The sequence below is a fragment of the Conger conger genome, chromosome 13 (genome assembly GCF_963514075.1).
Source record: "Conger conger chromosome 13, fConCon1.1, whole genome shotgun sequence".
In the NCBI taxonomy this organism is placed as follows: domain Eukaryota; kingdom Metazoa; phylum Chordata; class Actinopteri; order Anguilliformes; family Congridae; genus Conger; species Conger conger.
The window spans coordinates 6,680,008-6,698,053 of NC_083772.1; the positions used below are offsets into that span (position 1 = coordinate 6,680,008).

The window sequence follows — 18,046 nt, forward strand, 5'->3', positions numbered from 1 at the left end:
AGGTGTCTGTGTGCGTGGTGGTATGGCAGGAGGAGAGGTCTCTGAGTGTGTGGTGGTATGGCATGAGGGAGAGGTGTCAGAGTGTGTGGTGGTATGGCATGAGGGAGAGGTGTCAGAGTGTGTGGTGGTATGGCATGAGGGAGAGGTGTCTGAGTGTGTGGTGGTATGGCAGGGAGAGGTGTCTGAGTGTGTGGTGGTATGGCAGGAGGGAGAGGTGTCTGAGTGTGTGGTGGTATGGCAGGGGGAGAGGTCTCTGAGTGTGTGGTGGTATGGCAGGGGGAGAGGTGTCAGAGTGTGTGGTGGTATGGCAGGGGGAGAGGTCTCTGAGTGTGTGGTGGTATGGCAGGGGGAGAGGTGTCAGAGTGTGTGGTGGTATGGCAGGGGGATAGGTCTCTGAGTGTGTGGTGGTATGGCAGGAGGAGAGGTGTCAGAGTGTGTGGTGGTATGGCTGGGGGAGAGGTACATATTCTCTGCATGCCATGACTTCCTGATGTCTGTGACCCATCATCATCATCAGAGCCTGGTTATCATATTTTCAGGTTGTTACGACTGGCTCGTTTTAGTCGTGAACAGAAAAATGAGACACATGACAACAGGGTTACGGGATAACCAATGATTTATTTTAAAAATAAATTACGATGGGGCATGAGAGATCAGTATGACGGCAGTGTTGCATGTAGTCGGTGTAGCAATGTTGAGGGTGCAGAAATACAACCAAAAATGTCTGTCCTACGACAGGTGTGATATTCACTGCCCCCCCCCCCCCCCCAAGCAGCAACACTGGAGCTCATTTAACCCGGAATTAAACTAGCTCCAGGTGCCACTTGTGGAGGGACCACGCCCACCAATCAACCTGTTGGAAGGCAAAAGTGAAAAATGATAAATGCAGCAGGGGGGCGTGACAAGGTTGTCCTACAACTCACACTAAAGCTCTTTGAATTTGAATGGATCACAATGGGAATTGGGGGTTGGGACTAGATTCAGCTGTAAATCATGTTGATACAGTATGGAACAGATACACTCTGTGAGCACTTTATTAGGTATTTATTGGACTTTTTTTTTTAGACTTCTACTGCTGTAGCCTGTCCACTTAGAATTATGATGTGTTGTGTGTGCAGAGATGCTCTTCTGCATACCCTTGTTGTAATGTGTGGTTATTTGCATTACTGTCACCTTCCTGTCAGCTTTGACCAGTCTGGCCAGTCTCTCATTGACAAGACTTTTCTGTCGGCAGAACTGCTGCTCACTGGATTTTTCACATTTCTTTGTAAACCCTAGAGACTAGTTTGTGTGAAAATCCCAAGAGATCAGCAGTTTCCAAGATACTCTAACGACCCTGTCTGCCACCAACAATCGTGAACATTACGTGAAGCTCCTGACCCGTATCTACATGATTGTATGCATTGCACTACTGCCATACAATTGGCTGATTAGAAAATTGCATGAATAAGTAGGTGTAATGAAGTAAAATAATAAAGTGCTCAGTGAGCGTATGTTGGCTAAATGGCTTTAAGTCAAGGGTCCAAGGTATCAAATGAGCCTCAATCCATCATGCTTCTGTCAGATATGCAGTAGATACTACAAGAATTGTTTCTCCTGACAAATGTATTCATATTCACAAAAATATTAAAAACACAATTTGACATTATGTTAATTTGTCTCAAACATTGAAATGGGGAACTACATATAAAAATGCTGTAATTACTACATGGTAAAACCGAAATATAAAAAAATACCCTTTAATAAAAGCTCTGAGTCTGCGCTTTGGCCACGTATGGATTGTTTAATTACAAACAGAGAAAATAAAATATTAAATCTGAAAAAGCAGAAAAAGACAAGGTGACCCCAGACTTTTGACTGTTTTGACAGACTGTTTAACTGTGCAGGTGCTTTTCAGTTTTGGGGTTCAGAGGAACCCAGTACTTAGCAGCCCCTTTTTTTTTGGGGCACAGCCAATCGCAGATCATGATTCACATAATTTACGTATTGACTGTTGATTCTGAAAAGCAGTGAAATGTAACTCCGTAAGTGTTTACATCCTTTACCTTGCTTTACTTTGAGACTGCGGTGAGACGCACGTTTACCTCGTTGCTTTTCAATTAGATGCAAAGCCTGATGAGAACCGCAGGCTAACAATTGTCCCGGAAACCCCCTGAACAGGAAACGTTGCAGTTAGAAATAGGGCTTCTGTTTGACTCATTTGCCCTGTGTGAGAGATCTTGTTCCCGCGACTGAAGCCCATTTATCGGTGCACGGTTGCTCCGTATCTGACCGATGCATATGGTATCAGTGTGGACTGTGCGTCTCTCAGGTTCGCAGCAGGTCAGACACTGGATAGGTCTTGGTGACTGAGAAGCAAAGGAGGCCTGACTGGAGGTCAGAAGGGTAAGAAGTCTTCCAGACACATTACAGTGGATAAATACACATTCGGAGGAGAAATGGAGAGTATGGAGCAAACCGAAAGCTGGACCAGCAAACACACAAACCACCTCTGTACATGCACTGTACATGAACCTCAGAGAGCCCCACAAAGTTTATCCACTTTGTGCTTAGTGTTGCCCAGTTATCTATACAGTACATCTATTATTACATTTTAACCAATTGCTGGCCAGTGTTATGGGAGTGGTCTGAATGGCATGTAATCCAGTATAATCACTGACTAGACCCTCTGAGTCCCTAATTACAATTTGCAGTCATGTAGTGCTATAACTGGGACCGAGATTGGAGGCAACGCTTGCAGGCAGGCAAGTGAGAAGTGGAGCTTCTGTCTTGTCATTGTGTCTTTGTGCTTATTTTACAGGATCTGGTGGAAGGGAAAGCCAGATGACCACTGCATGAATCATACAGATGTACAGTACATATATGCAGACTGTGTAATTACTGTGTCTGGTGAAAATGCATGCTGTACACTAGACCGATACATACCGTTCAGCTTCTTTAACCAGAATCTTGCCAGAGATTGCATTTCTGCTGGTGTAAACATCTTTTATTTTATTTTTCTGATGATTGATCAGTAAAAGGGAAAAAAAAGTGTTTTATTGTGAAGCTAGAGATGTTACTCTTTAGCTTCTGCACGTTTAGTGGGGGAGGTGTGCTGTGCTTCTTGTTCCATAGGGCAGTGCAGGCCGTTGCATACCCTGTAGGCCCTGAAGCAGAAATGTATTTATTATATGCTTTATTTTGTCATTCGGCTGTTATTAGCAGTGTGCAGATAGAAGTCTTGTCCTTTACACCGCTCGCTGCCATGTCGAAGGGCCTGCTATACTTACCTGTGAAGTTCAAGAAGAACTTCTGCCATGACGCTGCCGGTAAGTAAACATTGAGTGGCAAATGGCTTGAAAACTCAAGCTGCCCATGACCTCCAGGGTTCACGGACGCGGTTTAATAATAGCAGCGCTACGTTGGTCTCCAAGGCCTTTAAAATCGATTGCACTGAGGAAAAATTCACTGAATTTGTCATCTCTTTCAGTCGATCAAGCGAAGCAGCTGGATTCCGCAGTGTCTCTGGAGGAACTGAAGGAAGCTGTGGCTTGCAGAAAGAAGGGTAGACCATGTGAGTTTAATGCGACTCCTGAGTAGAACGAGCAGTGTAGCACTCGATAGGTCTCTATTATATACGATGGCACTCTATTTTCACTTAACATAGTCTACGAAGATATCATGAGTTCAGGTAAATTGGCTAAATAATAAAACGTATGGTTCCGTAAATAAAAGTTTCATGAAAAATGAGGAATTTGATCCAATGAGGCGAACAAGTGCTTACAATTTTGAATGTTGTGTCTAAGGTTTTGAAAATTGAGCAGAAGCTTGTGAGATTAGTGTGAGTCGAAGTGATTTGTAAAAAAAACTGTAACTTGCAATGTTTTGCAAGTTCTTCAATAACCAAGCAAATATTTTTCATAATGTGGGTCTTTATAATAGAGTAGTTAAAAATATTGTATTACTTTACTTTTTTGAAAATTTCTAGTAGGGTGCATATGTACCGTCCTGGCTTTGCACTTCAAAAACTTTTGTGATGACATTATAATAATTTCATGAATCTAAATTTAATGAAAGGGGAAGTTCAAAGATGATGGTCCTCAAACCGCCAACTCTGCTCTTCCTCTCTCAGTAACTCAGGGTGAAGATGTGACCAATATTGACGTGAAAACCAACTGTACCTCCCTCCACACTGTCTCCCTGTTCGAATCCCGGTGTAGCCACGATAAGATCCGCACAGCCATTGGGCCCTTGAGCAAGGCTCTTAACTCTGCATTGCTCCAGGGGAGGATCGTCTCCTGCTTAGTCTAATCAACTGTACGTCGTTCTGGATAAGAGCGTCTGCCAAATGCCATTAATGTAATGTGATGCAATACTGACAGGCATCTCATCCATGTGCGTTCAGGCCATAACAACGAGTTTAATCGTTTTATCCGTGCTTATGCTTGTGACTACAGAGACAGAGAAACGGGAACAAAGCTCACACCCCTACAGGCTGGCTGCAGTGTGTCTGGGGCTGCTGTGTGCTCTCTTATTGACTGCCACAATAGTCCTGGGTGTCCTCTGTGAGCATCTCCCTATCTGTGTATGTCCTTATTAGACGCACGCCAAACTATGATTTTAAAGTTAACGTTTACATTTTTTAATTTACTATATAAACTCAATCTGCATGCAGACGTGGTCAAGAGGCTTGGCTGTTTTTCAGACCAACTGGCACAATGGGGAAGAAATGTGAGCTAAGTGACCATGGAATGATTGTTCCATGCCAGGGTGGTTTCAGAAACTGCTGATCTCCCGGGATCTCAGAAACTGCTTATCTCCTGGGATCTACAGGGATCTAAGAATGGTGTGAAAAACAGTGAGCAGCAGTTCTGTGGGAAAAAAAGTTAATCAGAGACCTCAGTGAAGGACTAGACTGGTCAAAGCTGACATGAAGACAGTATGACTGTCACGTTTCAGGTCTGTCTCACCATGTTTTATGTTGATTTATGTTTATTCATGTTGTCTTAGTCACGTAGTGTCTTATCATGTATTATGTTAGTCTAGGTTTGTCATGTTGTTTAGTTTATTTCTTGTTACGATTTATTTTCTCGTCATGTCTAGTTATGTCTCGTTACGATTTATTTTCTTGTCATGTCTAGTTATGTTATCGTACGATTTTATTACCTGGTTATGTTGAGTGATTTCGTCTTAGTTCCGCTTTGTGTTATGTTTCGATGTTTGTTTTTTGTTACGTTAACTGGTCGTGGTTATGCATACACTTTTACATGTTTTTCCGCAAACCTTGCGTTCCGCCTTTTCTCTCTCTCTCTCTCTCTCGTTCTGTCCTTCACTCCCCTAATGTTCTATTTGTCTATTTACTAAAACTACTAACGCTAGATCAGGATTGGGTAGAGACTAACAAGACTAATCATGTGTTCATGTTACCTTATGTTTCTCGTGCATGTCATTTACTAATTTACTAATGCTAGGGCAGGATAGGTTTATTACTAACGATTACTAATCTCCTTGTTAAACTTGTCATCCATCGCACCTGTTTTCCATTTCCTTGCTACGCTCTTACTAATTGTCTACACCTGTCTACACCTGCATTTATAGCCCAGTCGCGCAACTGTTCACTGCGAAATTGTCTGCCTCTGTTTTTTCACGCAACTCTTGAGCATTACTTACTGTTTGATTACACGTTACGATCCACGCCTGTTTACTGACCATCGACTATTGATTTCTGTTTTGTGACCTTCGTTTTGTTTCTCGACTACGTCCCCGCCTACCGTTTTTGTACTTTTGCCCCGCTGATTGTTTCATGGTTTCGACTCCCGCTTCGCCCACGACTACGCCTCTGCCTGCCGTCCGCCTGTTCATCTGCCCCGCTGACAGCTCTCCTGCTACCGGACCTCCCTGCACGCCTACCGACTACGAGATTGCCTCTTCCCTCGGCACCGTGCTTTTTGTTTGTTTTGTATTTGTTTGGCTGGATCTTCGTGTATGGACTTTGCTTGTATTGACTACGCTCCTGGGACTCGTCCCGAATAAAGCCCTAACGGGACTTTATTTTACTATTGTTTCTGAGTCGTGCATTTTGGGTCCAACCCCCACGCACCCGTCTCAGAACAATTTCGCCACTATGGACCCTGCTGACTCAACTGCCATGTTCCACGCCCTCCAGGAACAAGGAGCCATCGTCCGGCAGCATTCACAAGGAATCTCCGAGCTTCACCTAGAGATTTGTGAACTGTGTGCAGAGATGAGGAGGCTCGCCGTTGCGGTCCTGCCACAACCACGGGAGGAACCCACCCACCCACCCACTTCCCCGGCGGTCAACCCCTCGGGAGCCTGGCAATTCCGGGAGCCCCAACAACCCCCCCCCCGGAGAGGTTCGGTGGAGAACCTGAGAGGTGCAAGGCGTTCCTACTCCAGTGCGAGTTTGTATTCAGACAACAGCCCCAGACCTACAACAGCGACGACCGTCGGATTGGCTATGTGATGGGACTACTCAAGGGGAGGGCGTTAGATTGGGCTACGGCGGTGTGGTCCGGGGATTCTTTCCCTCCCCGTTACCCAGCCTTCGCCGACGAGATTCGTAAGGTGTTCCAACACGCATCCAGCGACCAGGAGCCATCCCAGAGACTGATTGCTCTGCGCCAGGGACGGAAGACCGCGGCAGACCACTCCATCGACTTCCGCACCCTCGCAGCAGCTACTAGTTGGAACGATGCAGCTTTGGCGAATCTCTTCCTGGCCAGCCTGAGCGAGACGCTCCAGGACGAGTTGGCGCGACTGGACCCCATCACCCAGCTCGACCAACTCGTGCGCACCACAATCCGCCTGGACAACCGCGCCAGACAACGCCGGTCGGAGAGACCGATCCTTCCCGGCAACCCGTACCCCAGGCAGGGCCCAAGTCCTCGACGTGAGGAGCAGCAGTCGGAGGGATCCGAACCCATGGACCTGTCCCGGGCCGGTACCAGGGTCTCTACCGAGGAACGAGCACGCCGCAGAACCACCGGTTCGTGCTTCTACTGTGGGAGGCCGGGTCACACCCAGGCTCGGTGCTCCTTCAGGACCAGGCGACCAGTAGAGGTGAGAGCAGTCGACAGGCATGAGGGTGCTGACAGAGAGAACCATCGTCCCACGCTCACCACGCTGTTGATTCTTCCCGACAGAACAACCCGGATTAACGCGTTGGTGGATTCTGGAGCGGACGCCAATCTCATCGACGAAGTGTTGGTGTCCGAACTGAACATTCCCACCCTCCCTCTACCCCACCCTGAGAATGCGCGGTCGCTGGATGGAAGGACTTTCTGCCGCATGACGCACATTACCATTCCCTGTCAACTGGTCATTTCTGGGAACCATCGAGAGATGATCCAGTTCCGCGTCATCCAGTCCCCCAATGACCAACTCATCTTGGGATTACCCTGGCTCCAGAAACACAACCCCACGATCAACTGGAGTTCCAATCAAGTTCAAGCCTGGGATTCTAGATGTCATCTATCCTGCTTGCGTTCCGCTCCACCACCAGCAGAGGGAGCACCAGCTCCACCACAGACTCCCAAGCCCTCCCTGGAAAGGGTTCCCACACCTTACCATGACCTGGGCGCAGTATTCTCCAAGATACAAGCTCAGTCTCTGCCGCCTCATCGACCCTACGACTGCGCCATCGAGCTCCTTCCTGGTTCGTCACTTCCCTCAAGTCGCCTTTACAACGTCTCCAGACCTGAAAGGGAGGCTATGGAGACATACATCCGTGACTGCCTGGCTAACGGACTAATTCGCCCTTCTTCCTCTCCCGTCGGTGCGGGATTCTTCTTCGTCCAGAAGAAGGATGGCTCCCTACGCCCGTGCATCGACTACAGGGAGCTGAACAACATCACGGTGAGGAACAAGTATCCTCTGCCCCTGATGGACTCCGCGTTCCACCCACTTCACGAGGCCACCATCTTCACCAAGCTGGATCTTCGCAACGCGTACCACCTGGTCCGGATCCGTGAGGGCGATGAATGGAAGACCGCCTTCAATACCTCTCTCGGACACTTTGAATACCTGGTCATGCCATTCGGCCTCACCAATGCTCCTGCGGTGTTCCAGGCCCTGGTGAATGACGTTCTTCGGGACTTGTTGGGTCGCCATGTGTTCGTCTACCTGGATGACATCTTGATCTACTCCACTAATGCCAAGGATCATGAGAACCACGTCAGGCAAGTTCTACAAAGGCTTCTAGAGAACAAATTGTTTGTCAAGGCAGAGAAGTGCGTCTTCCACTCCGACACAGTTGAGTTCCTTGGGTTTATCCTGGAGAGGGGACAGATCAGGGCGGATCCCAAGAAGATTCTGGCGGTCACCGACTGGCCCACACCCACCTCACGCAAGCAACTCCAGCGCTTCTTGGGATTCGCCAATTTCTACCGTAGGTTCATCCGTTCCTATAGTCAAGTGGTCTCTCCCCTAACCAAGCTCACGTCCCCAGCGGTGCCATTCCGGTGGAGCCCCGAAGCTGAGACGGCCTTCACCAAGGTCAAGAGACTGTTCGCTTCCGCTCCCATCCTGGTACACCCCGACCCCACCCGCCAGTTTGTGGTCGAGACGGATGCTTCCGACACAGGGGTGGGAGCAGTGCTCTCTCAGGTGGCGGCCGCTGACAACCGACTACACCCCTGCGCCTTCTTCTCCAAGAAGCTGTCCCCGGCGGAGAGGAACTACGACGTTGGAAACCGTGAGCTGCTGGCAGTCAAACTGGCGCTGGAGGAGTGGAGACATTGGCTGGAGGGGGCCGAGAAGCCGTTCATCGTTTGGACCGACCACAAGAACCTGGCATACCTCCAGACAGCCAAAAGGCTGAATTCTCGACAGGCGAGATGGGCGCTGTTCTTCGGGAGGTTCAACTTCTCTCTGACCTACCGTCCAGGTTCGAAGAACGTCAAGCCCGATGCCCTGTCCCGTCAATTCAACACCTGTTCTGAGCGTGAGATCCCCGAGAACATCCTTCCTACCTCCTGCACCATCGGATCCGTCACATGGAAGATCGAGGCGGTGATCCAGAGGGCTCTACGGGAGGAGCCCGATCCCAGGTCCAACCCCGGATTACGCCTATACGTCCCCTCAGCCGCTCGGACACAGGTGCTGCAATGGGCCCATTCATCCCTCCTTTCCTGCCATCCCGGCTTTACCCGCACCTTGGCGGTGCTGAAGCGGAGATTCTGGTGGAGTGCCATGATCCCCGACACCAGACGCTTCATCAAGGCCTGCACCACATGCGCCAGAAGCAAAGCATCTCACCAGGCCCCTGCTGGACTGCTTCAACCATTGCCGGTGCCCAGCCGACCCTGGAGTCACATCGGAGTGGACTTTGTTACCGGACTTCCCCCTTCCGAAGGTAACACCACCATCCTCACTGTGGTGGACCGATTCAGCAAAGCGGCACACTTCATCCCCCTGGCTGGATTGCCCACCGCCCAAGAGGTTCTGGTGAGAGAAGTTTTCCGCATCCACGGACTTCCATCGGACATCGTATCTGACCGCGGTCCCCAATTCATTTCCCAAGTCTGGAAAGCGTTCTGCGTGGCCCTCGGGGCCACAGCTAGCCTCTCTTCTGGCTACCACCCTCAATCCAATGGCCAGACTGAGAGGGCCAATCAGGACCTGGGGGCCGCTCTACGCTGCGTATCGGCCAAGAACCCAGCCGGCTGGAGCAAGATGCTTACCTGGGTCGAGTACGCTCACAACACTTTACCCTGCGCTGCCACCGGGAAATCACCTTTTGAGGTCTCCCTGGGCTACCAACCTCCACTGTTCCCTGACCAAGAAGCCGAGATCGCTGTTCCCTCCCTCGCCATCCACATGAAACGGTGCACCAAGGTTTGGAGGGATGCCAAGGCCGCGCTGCTAAGCACGGCAGACCGTAATCGGCGTTTTGCTGATCGCCACCGCACTCCAGCTCCGGCCTACAAACCAGGTGACTCCGTCTGGCTGTCCACTAAGGACATTCCCCTCCAAGCCACTTCCCACAAACTGCAACCCCGCTTTATTGGTCCCTTTAAGATCCACAAAATCATCAATCCTTCCTCTGTTAAACTGTCACTCCCTGCTTCCCTTAAGATTCACCCCACATTCCATGTTTCATGTATTAAGCCCGTATCCTCTCACCCCATATGTCCCCCGGATCCCCCACCACCTCCCCCCCGCATTATTGACAACCACCCCGCATTCACGGTTAAGAAACTCTTGAACATTCGTAAGAGGGGCCGTGGGGTGCAATACTTGGTTGACTGGGAGGGCTATGGCCCTGAGGAGCGTTCCTGGGTCGCTCCCAGTCTCATTCTGGACAAATCGCTTATCAGAGACTTCCATCGTGACCACCCTGATAAATTCCAAGGACCGCCAGGAGTCGGTCGTTAAGGGGGGGGTCCTGTCACGTTTCAGGTCTGTCTCACCATGTTTTATGTTGATTTATGTTTATTCATGTTGTCTTAGTCACGTAGTGTCTTATCATGTATTATGTTAGTCTAGGTTTGTCATGTTGTTTAGTTTATTTCTTGTTACGATTTATTTTCTCGTCATGTCTAGTTATGTCTCGTTACGATTTATTTTCTTGTCATGTCTAGTTATGTTATCGTACGATTTTATTACCTGGTTATGTTGAGTGATTTCGTCTTAGTTCCGCTTTGTGTTATGTTTCGATGTTTGTTTATTGTTACGTTAACTGGTCGTGGTTATGCATACACTTTTACATGTTTTTCCGCAAACCTTGCGTTCCGCCTTTTCTCTCTCTCTCTCTCTCTCGTTCTGTCCTTCACTCCCCTAATGTTCTATTTGTCTATTTACTAAAACTACTAACGCTAGATCAGGATTGGGTAGAGACTAACAAGACTAATCATGTGTTCATGTTACCTTATGTTTCTCGTGCATGTCATTTACTAATTTACTAATGCTAGGGCAGGATAGGTTTATTACTAACGATTACTAATCTCCTTGTTAAACTTGTCATCCATCGCACCTGTTTTCCATTTCCTTGCTACGCTCTTACTAATTGTCTACACCTGTCTACACCTGCATTTATAGCCCAGTCGCGCAACTGTTCACTGCGAAATTGTCTGCCTCTGTTTTTTCACGCAACTCTTGAGCATTACTTACTGTTTGATTACACGTTACGATCCACGCCTGTTTACTGACCATCGACTATTGATTTCTGTTTTGTGACCTTCGTTTTGTTTCTCGACTACGTCCCCGCCTACCGTTTTTGTACTTTTGCCCCGCTGATTGTTTCATGGTTTCGACTCCCGCTTCGCCCACGACTACGCCTCTGCCTGCCGTCCGCCTGTTCATCTGCCCCGCTGACAGCTCTCCTGCTACCGGACCTCCCTGCACGCCTACCGACTACGAGATTGCCTCTTCCCTCGGCACCGTGCTTTTTGTTTGTTTTGTATTTGTTTGGCTGGATCTTCGTGTATGGACTTTGCTTGTATTGACTACGCTCCTGGGACTCGTCCCGAATAAAGCCCTAACGGGACTTTATTTTATAGTTGTGCATTTTGGGTCCAACCCCCACGCACCCGTCTCAATGACAGTAATGCAAATAAGCACACATTACAACAGTGGTATGCAGAAGAGCATCTCTGACCACACAACACATCATAACTCATAGTGGATAGGCTACAGTGGTAGACGTCTAAAAAATAAGTCTAATGTATGCCTAATAAAGTGCTCACTGAGTGTAAATGAAACTGAACATTCTACAGCGCTGACATTGTGATATGGAAGACAGTTAATTTGTGTTATATACTATCGGCAACAGAAAAGATGCGTTTAATTAAAATGAATGAACTAAGTAAAAGACCCCGTCATTGTGTTTACCTTCATTTTGAGTAGATACATGACAATTCGCAATCCACAGTAAGAGAAAAGTAATAATGTATCTTAAAATGTGAACTTCGTTTTTTTTACCGTAAAATTCACCGATTCAAATCCCCACTGCGCCCTTGTGTTTTAGAAATGCGTGCCGGTGAAGAGGGTGCCATTCGTCAGAACAATACGATAGAGGAAGGGGTTGCGGAACAGCTCAGGGCCAACTGTAGCATTGACACTGACGACAATGGACAGCAGCAGGAGAACTACAACAAAATGGCTGAGGAGAAAGGCCTGATACCAAAGAACTACAACAAAATGGCCGAGGAGAAGGACAAGCTGCAGAAGAACTACGACAAAATGGCCGAGGACAAGGCTCAGCTGCAGAAAAGAAACAAGGTGCTGACCGAAGTCAATGCTCAGCTGCAGAAAAACTGTAGCACAGTATGGACGGACTACAATACCCTGGACAATGACAAGAGACAACTGGTTATGGACTACAACGTCCTGGCAAAAGAGAAGATCCAGAGAGAGAGGGACTACAGCGCCTTAGAGACAGAATGCCAAACTCTGACCAGAGAGAAGAAAAGGGTTGAGGAGGAAAGGAGGACACTGCAACAACTACTGGAAGAAGAGAGGGACATGTTTCAGCGATGGAACCGTACCTTTATGGTTGTGTTGGAGAACATGAAACACAAGGAGCAGCTACAGAGGGACTTTGATGCCGTGTTGGTGAAATCCCCCTTCCTGGATCAGTACTGTCCCCTCAGCTTACAGAGTGAGTTGTGCTCTTCTTGTCTCAATTACATAACACACAGAGAACTGGGGGAGACCTCTTTCTGGTGCATTCGTTCACGTGATTTATTGTCTCAAATTATCTTGTCTGCCATACATCTCGATTGGTCAGAAACGTGTGTTCTTCCTGTACAGAGAGAGTGTGCAAGCCCTATCCACAGGGCTGGGAGCAGTTCTACTCCAAGTGTTACTACTTCTCCACGGAGAGGAAAAGCTGGATGGACGGTCGCCGTGACTGCATTTAGCAGGGAGCTGACCTGGTGGTAATAAAAAGTGAAGAGGAGCAGGTAAGATACTGTATGAATGTGACTGTGAGTGAATGTGAATGGGTGGGGGCGACATGGCTGAGGCAGTAAGAGCAGTCGTCTGGCAGTTGGAGGGTTGCCGGTTCGATCCCCCGAAGTGTCGAAGTGTCCCTGAGCAAGATATCTAACCCCCAAAAGCTCCTGACGAGCTGGTCGGCGCCTTGCATGGCAGCCAATCGCCGTCAGTGTGTGAGTGTCTGTGAGTGTGTGTATGAATGGGTGAATGAGAAGCATCAATTGTACAGCGCTTTGAATAAAGGCGCAATATAAATGCCAACCATTTACCATTTTGTGTGTATGAGAAAGTAAAGTCCGTCCATTAGCCACGGTAATGTTGAGGTTTCAGTAAAATTACGTTATGATTTTTAATCTCATTGATCAGTGTGAAGACATGAAAACAAACTCCTTGTTGATATCAGGGATGCTGTTATCAAGAGGCTGTGTGTCAGTTTGTGAACAGCAAGTGTCAACAGTGAATAAATGATCATGCATACACACCAGAATTGTGACGTGATCAAGAGATCATTTTTATTTGCACGATGAATGGAATAAAGTGATAGAACAGTTTAAATAATTAAATGGCTTACCATAATAAGTAGGACAGAACACATTTTACAAAAACCATAAATGTATGCAGCCTATTGTGTGTTCGGTCTTGTTACCTTTACATTTACATTTTAGTCATTTGGCAGACGCTTTTAATCCAAAGCGATTTACAAGTGCATTGGTACTTCCACAAGTTAAAGCAACAAATCCATAACTAGTAAAATACATATGAAGTGCTGTTCTAAATATACAGCCATCATAAGTGCAATTTTTTTTTTTTGAATTTTTTTGGGGGTGTTAGACAAGAGAGATAGGGATATCGGAAAGGTGGGGGGGGGGGGGGGGGGAATCAGGAGGTGGGACTAAGTTACAGTTTGAAAAGGTGTGTTTTTAGTCTGTGTCGAAATAGGGTGCAGTTCATTTATCAGTGTGGTGTGGCCCACGCCGTTGCTCAGTAACTGACAGATCCAGATTGTGTCGGTGTGGACCGTGAGTCTCTCGATGTCTCTATCAGCAGGGTGATCAGTGAGTTCTGTGTCTGTGTTCAGGAGTTCATCACCAAATACACATGAGATTATAACTGGATTGGACTGAGTGACTCAGAAACAGAGGGCACCTGGCTCTGGGTGGATGGAACCCCCCTGCAGAGAGGGTAAGAGTCCTTTCACGCACACTACTGGGCATACATATTTAGACAGTGGAGAAACTGAGTATACTCCAGCACCTCCATATCACATACAACTGAATTAAAAAGCAACTATTATCGTGTGAGGTGTAAGTGGAAATAATGATGTTAAATGGCCACCAGAGTGTGGTAAATGGACTGGATTTACACAGCGCTTTCACACCAACAGGGAAAGGCTGCCATGCAAGGTACCAATGAGCTCATCAGGAGCAATTGGGCGTTAGGTGTCTTGCTCCCGGACACTTTGACACGACCAGGGTGAGGGATCGAGCCGCAACTGTCTGAGTGCTAGATGACTGCTCTATCGCCCCTGTTATGACGCTACCAGTTATTGAACACGTAATATCTTATATATAACATATATATAACTTTTACTGTACATGGGAGGTGTGTATTAGAATATTCTGATTTATAATGATCCTTATAAGCTAAATAATCGCTCACTATTTTCTCATAAGAAACTGCTGTTTGCACCAAATGTAGAGCACAAGCAGGTGTAAAACAGTTTATAAAGTGTAGCCGAACTGTGTTTCCCTGTGTGTGAAAATAATGTCTAAAAATAGGCCTCCAAACAGCACAACAGCATGTCCTTTAGCTTAGAAAGCCAACCTGTACAGGAAGTAATGTGGAAGAATTTGAAAGTAAAAGTAAACATAGAATGAAGCAAATATCTCACACAGCCACCATAAACTACAAAAAACCGACATTAATTTTTGGGTTGCAAATTTGCCCTAAAAACATTGCTCCCTGGCTACGTCGGGGGTCAGAGTTAGGTTCCCATCCTAATTTGAAATGTTCACTGAGCAGTCATGTTCAGGCACGATCCCACACTGCTTCTGTTGAATTATGAGAGAGAGAGAGCAACTGGATTTTACTGAAGAGATAGGCGACAATGGCTCAGGAGGTAAGGGCAGTCGGAGGTTTGCCAGTTCAATCCCACCCTGGGTTGGTTTGTGTGTGTGTGTGTGTGTGTGTATGTGTATGTGTATGTGCGCATTTGTGAATGGGTGAATGAGAAGAATCAATTTTCCAGTGCTTCGGATACAGGCGCTATATAAATGCACACATATACCATTTAGAAAGACGAGCTACAGAGAAGCTACAGCACAGTTTTTAAGAAACTCACATTCATGGAGCAGTACTACCCCCTCAGTACTCACACAGTGAGTGCTGCTACTCTGGTCATTTACTGTTTTATTTTTACCCTCTTACTTATGTTGAAGTAACACAGAAAACTGTTTCCTGTTCTTCCTGTACAGACAGTGAGTGTCCACAGGGCTGGGAGCAGTTCTACTCCAAGTGTTACTACTTCTCCACGGAGAGGAAGAGCTGGAAGGACAGTCGCAGAGACTGCTTAAGACGGGGAGCTGACCTGGTGATTATAGAGAGTGACGAGGAGCAGGTGAGGTTCAGTGAAAGCAGTGAATGGATGAGGCAGTGGGTTATGCATTTATAATTAGCCAATTATTTATGGTTAATTGTGTTTCTCATATCCTGTTGGCTCTTACAATCTGCCAATAGTATTATTCCAATATTAGTTATCTCATTTATCTCATTTATCTCAATTATTAGTGAATCTCATTTATCTGTGTGGTGTGGCTCTCGCTGTTGCTCAGTATCCGGACACATCCAGAATGAATTGAGTCTCTCTGGGTCTTTAACAGCAGAGTGAGCAGTGAGAGTTATTATGTGTCTGTGTTCAGGAGTTGATCACCAACAGCACTTTCCAAAGAGCCTTTAACTGGATTCGACTGAGTGACTGGGGAACAGAGAGCACCTGGCTCTGGGTGGGTGAACCTTTACTGAGGAGAAGGTAAGAGTCCTTGCACACACAGTACCGGGTATGAATATACAAACAAACAGAAAGTGTGTGATTATGTGCTCATGGCTGTAGTTATCTGCTATGGTATGTGCTAATGGCTATAGTTATGTGCTATGGTATGTGTTATGGCTGTAGTTGTGTGTTGTTGTGTGCGAATGGCTGTATTTGTGTGTTGTTATGTGTTAATGGCTGTAGTTGGCTGTAGTTGTGTGTTGTTATGTGCTGATGGCTGTAGTTGTGTGTTGTTATCTGCTGATGGCTGTAGTTGTGTGTTGTTATCTGCTGATGGCTGTAGTTGTGTGTTGGAGCAGCCTGTAGCATAGTGGTTAAGGTAAAAGACTAGGACACCCAAGGTCGGTGGTTCTAATCCCGATGTGGCTGTAAGAGGTGAGCAATTGCCTGAGTCTGAGGTGGGATTTGAACCCTCGCCTCTCACTTGTCCAAATATTTGTTGAACAAACGCTTTACCAGTCAGCTAGAGATGAACTCACCACTAGGGAGTGTTGTCGCGATAACCTGCTACCAGCCTTCGCTTTCACTGCACTTCACCATGCTTACTAGCGAACTAGCTGAGCTAACCATGCTACATAGCCACAATAAGATCCGCACAGCCAGCCCTTAACCATGCATTGCTCCAGGGGAGGATTGTCTCCTGCTTAGTCTAATCAACTGTACGTCGCTCTGGATAAGAGCGTCTGCCAAATGCCAATAATGTAATGTAATGTAATGATTCTGAGCAACATCTGATTCTGAACTATGAATGTTCCTCCGCTGCTAGTCAGTCATTGATCTACATTTTCACTGTCTAAACTCTGCTTCTGCATTCAGAGTCTGCAGCGTCACACAGTGCACTATCATAGACAGCACTATACAGAAAATGTGAAGGAGTCACTGGATCTCTGTAGGAAACAAGAGAGAAACAGAGCTCCTATGTCACATTCAGCGTCTGTGGTTCTCCTGCAGGTTCTTCCTGGGCTATCCTTATGCACTTGATTGTGCCCAGACACCTGTGCATAGATTGGCTGCTCACCTTTGTGCTCAAGACTGGGGATGGATCTGTGAGACAAATGCACTGCTCGCTTAAACAATTTTTATCATTATATGTTTTTGGTTATTTTGTCTTGTGATAGTCAGATGACCATGCCAGGTTTCACTGACAAACCCGGGACCAATAAGCAGATTGAAATGTTACTAATACTATTGGGAATGTGTGGACTACACTGTGCATGCTGCTATTTTAACTAGAAATATCTTAATATTTCAAGCGCAAACTGAAGACGCACCTCTTCAAGCAGCACCTCTCTCTGTCCCTCCCTACCTCCCTGTAAACCTTAATTGTTGTCTTTCTGTGAGTTACTTGTGTATCAGGATATTTTAGTTTGGCTAGGTAAGCAGTGTTTGGCTAGTTTAGGGGTTTGTTCATACATTTGCGTGTTACAGATTAAAAAAAAATAATAAAAAATAAAAAATCAAGTAGGCCCTGGTCCTTATCTTTGTTGTACAGGTAGCAGTTGAAATTGTACTTCCCTTTAGCATCTTTCAGCGCACTTTTCCCTGGTTATGGGTATGCACTTTGTTGTATGTTGCTCTGGATAAGAGCGTCTGCCAAATGCCATTAATGTAATGTAATGTAAAGAAATATTCCTGTAAGACTAATCTTTATGAAATGCATTGAAATTACAATACAAGTGATTATACATGGAGAATATTTTGTTGGCTCTCTGAATATGAATGTTTGTATGAATAATCACACTTCAAATGTTTAATAGTTCTCATTAAGAGACTGTGGGTAGACACCTGCCTATGTCCTCAGCGTGATACTAATAAAAACAGGTCACCGTAGTTTATTAAATCACTAAAGTCACTAAAACCTCTGCATGAGTAGGCTGTGGCATAACTGCCTTGCTCTTTCTCAACACGTAAAAAGCTATTTATTAGGTAGACCTGCACACCAGCTTGTTAATGCAAATATTTAATCAGCCAAATATGTGGCAGCAACTAAATGCATAAGAGCATGCAGACATGGTCAAGAGGTTCAGCTGTTGTTCAGACCAAATAAATACCTAATAAAGT

At 46.5% G+C, this 18,046-nt stretch overlaps 1 protein-coding gene and 1 long non-coding RNA gene across 9 annotated transcripts in view; both read left to right on the top strand.

Annotated features, from left to right (window-relative positions):
• Nucleotides 1-2,340: 2,340 nt before the first annotated feature.
• The window catches only part of LOC133107193 (trichohyalin-like), a 43,079-nt gene continuing 27,373 nt past the window's right edge, over nucleotides 2,341-18,046 (top strand). The window contains exons 1-5 of one of the 8 annotated variants that reach the window (XR_009704573.1): nucleotides 2,680-3,308; nucleotides 3,470-3,553; nucleotides 4,112-4,296; nucleotides 4,437-4,544; nucleotides 4,685-4,814. Coding sequence is in view for 5 of the 8 variants with exons in the window: in XM_061216120.1 (XP_061072104.1) it covers nucleotides 4,373-4,544 (172 nt within the window). In the remaining 3 variants the exon portion in view is untranslated. Of the gene's footprint in view, nucleotides 2,386-2,679; nucleotides 3,309-3,397; nucleotides 3,554-4,111; nucleotides 4,545-4,684; nucleotides 4,815-18,046 lie in introns of those variants that run through there. The other 7 variants (XM_061216120.1, XM_061216125.1, XM_061216122.1 and 4 more) reach the window with 7 other exon arrangements.
• LOC133107197 (uncharacterized) lies at nucleotides 15,448-17,274 on the top strand. Its single transcript, XR_009704574.1, has 3 exons — nucleotides 15,448-15,553; nucleotides 15,855-15,964; nucleotides 16,937-17,274. It is a non-coding gene; the product is annotated as an uncharacterized LOC133107197 (long non-coding RNA).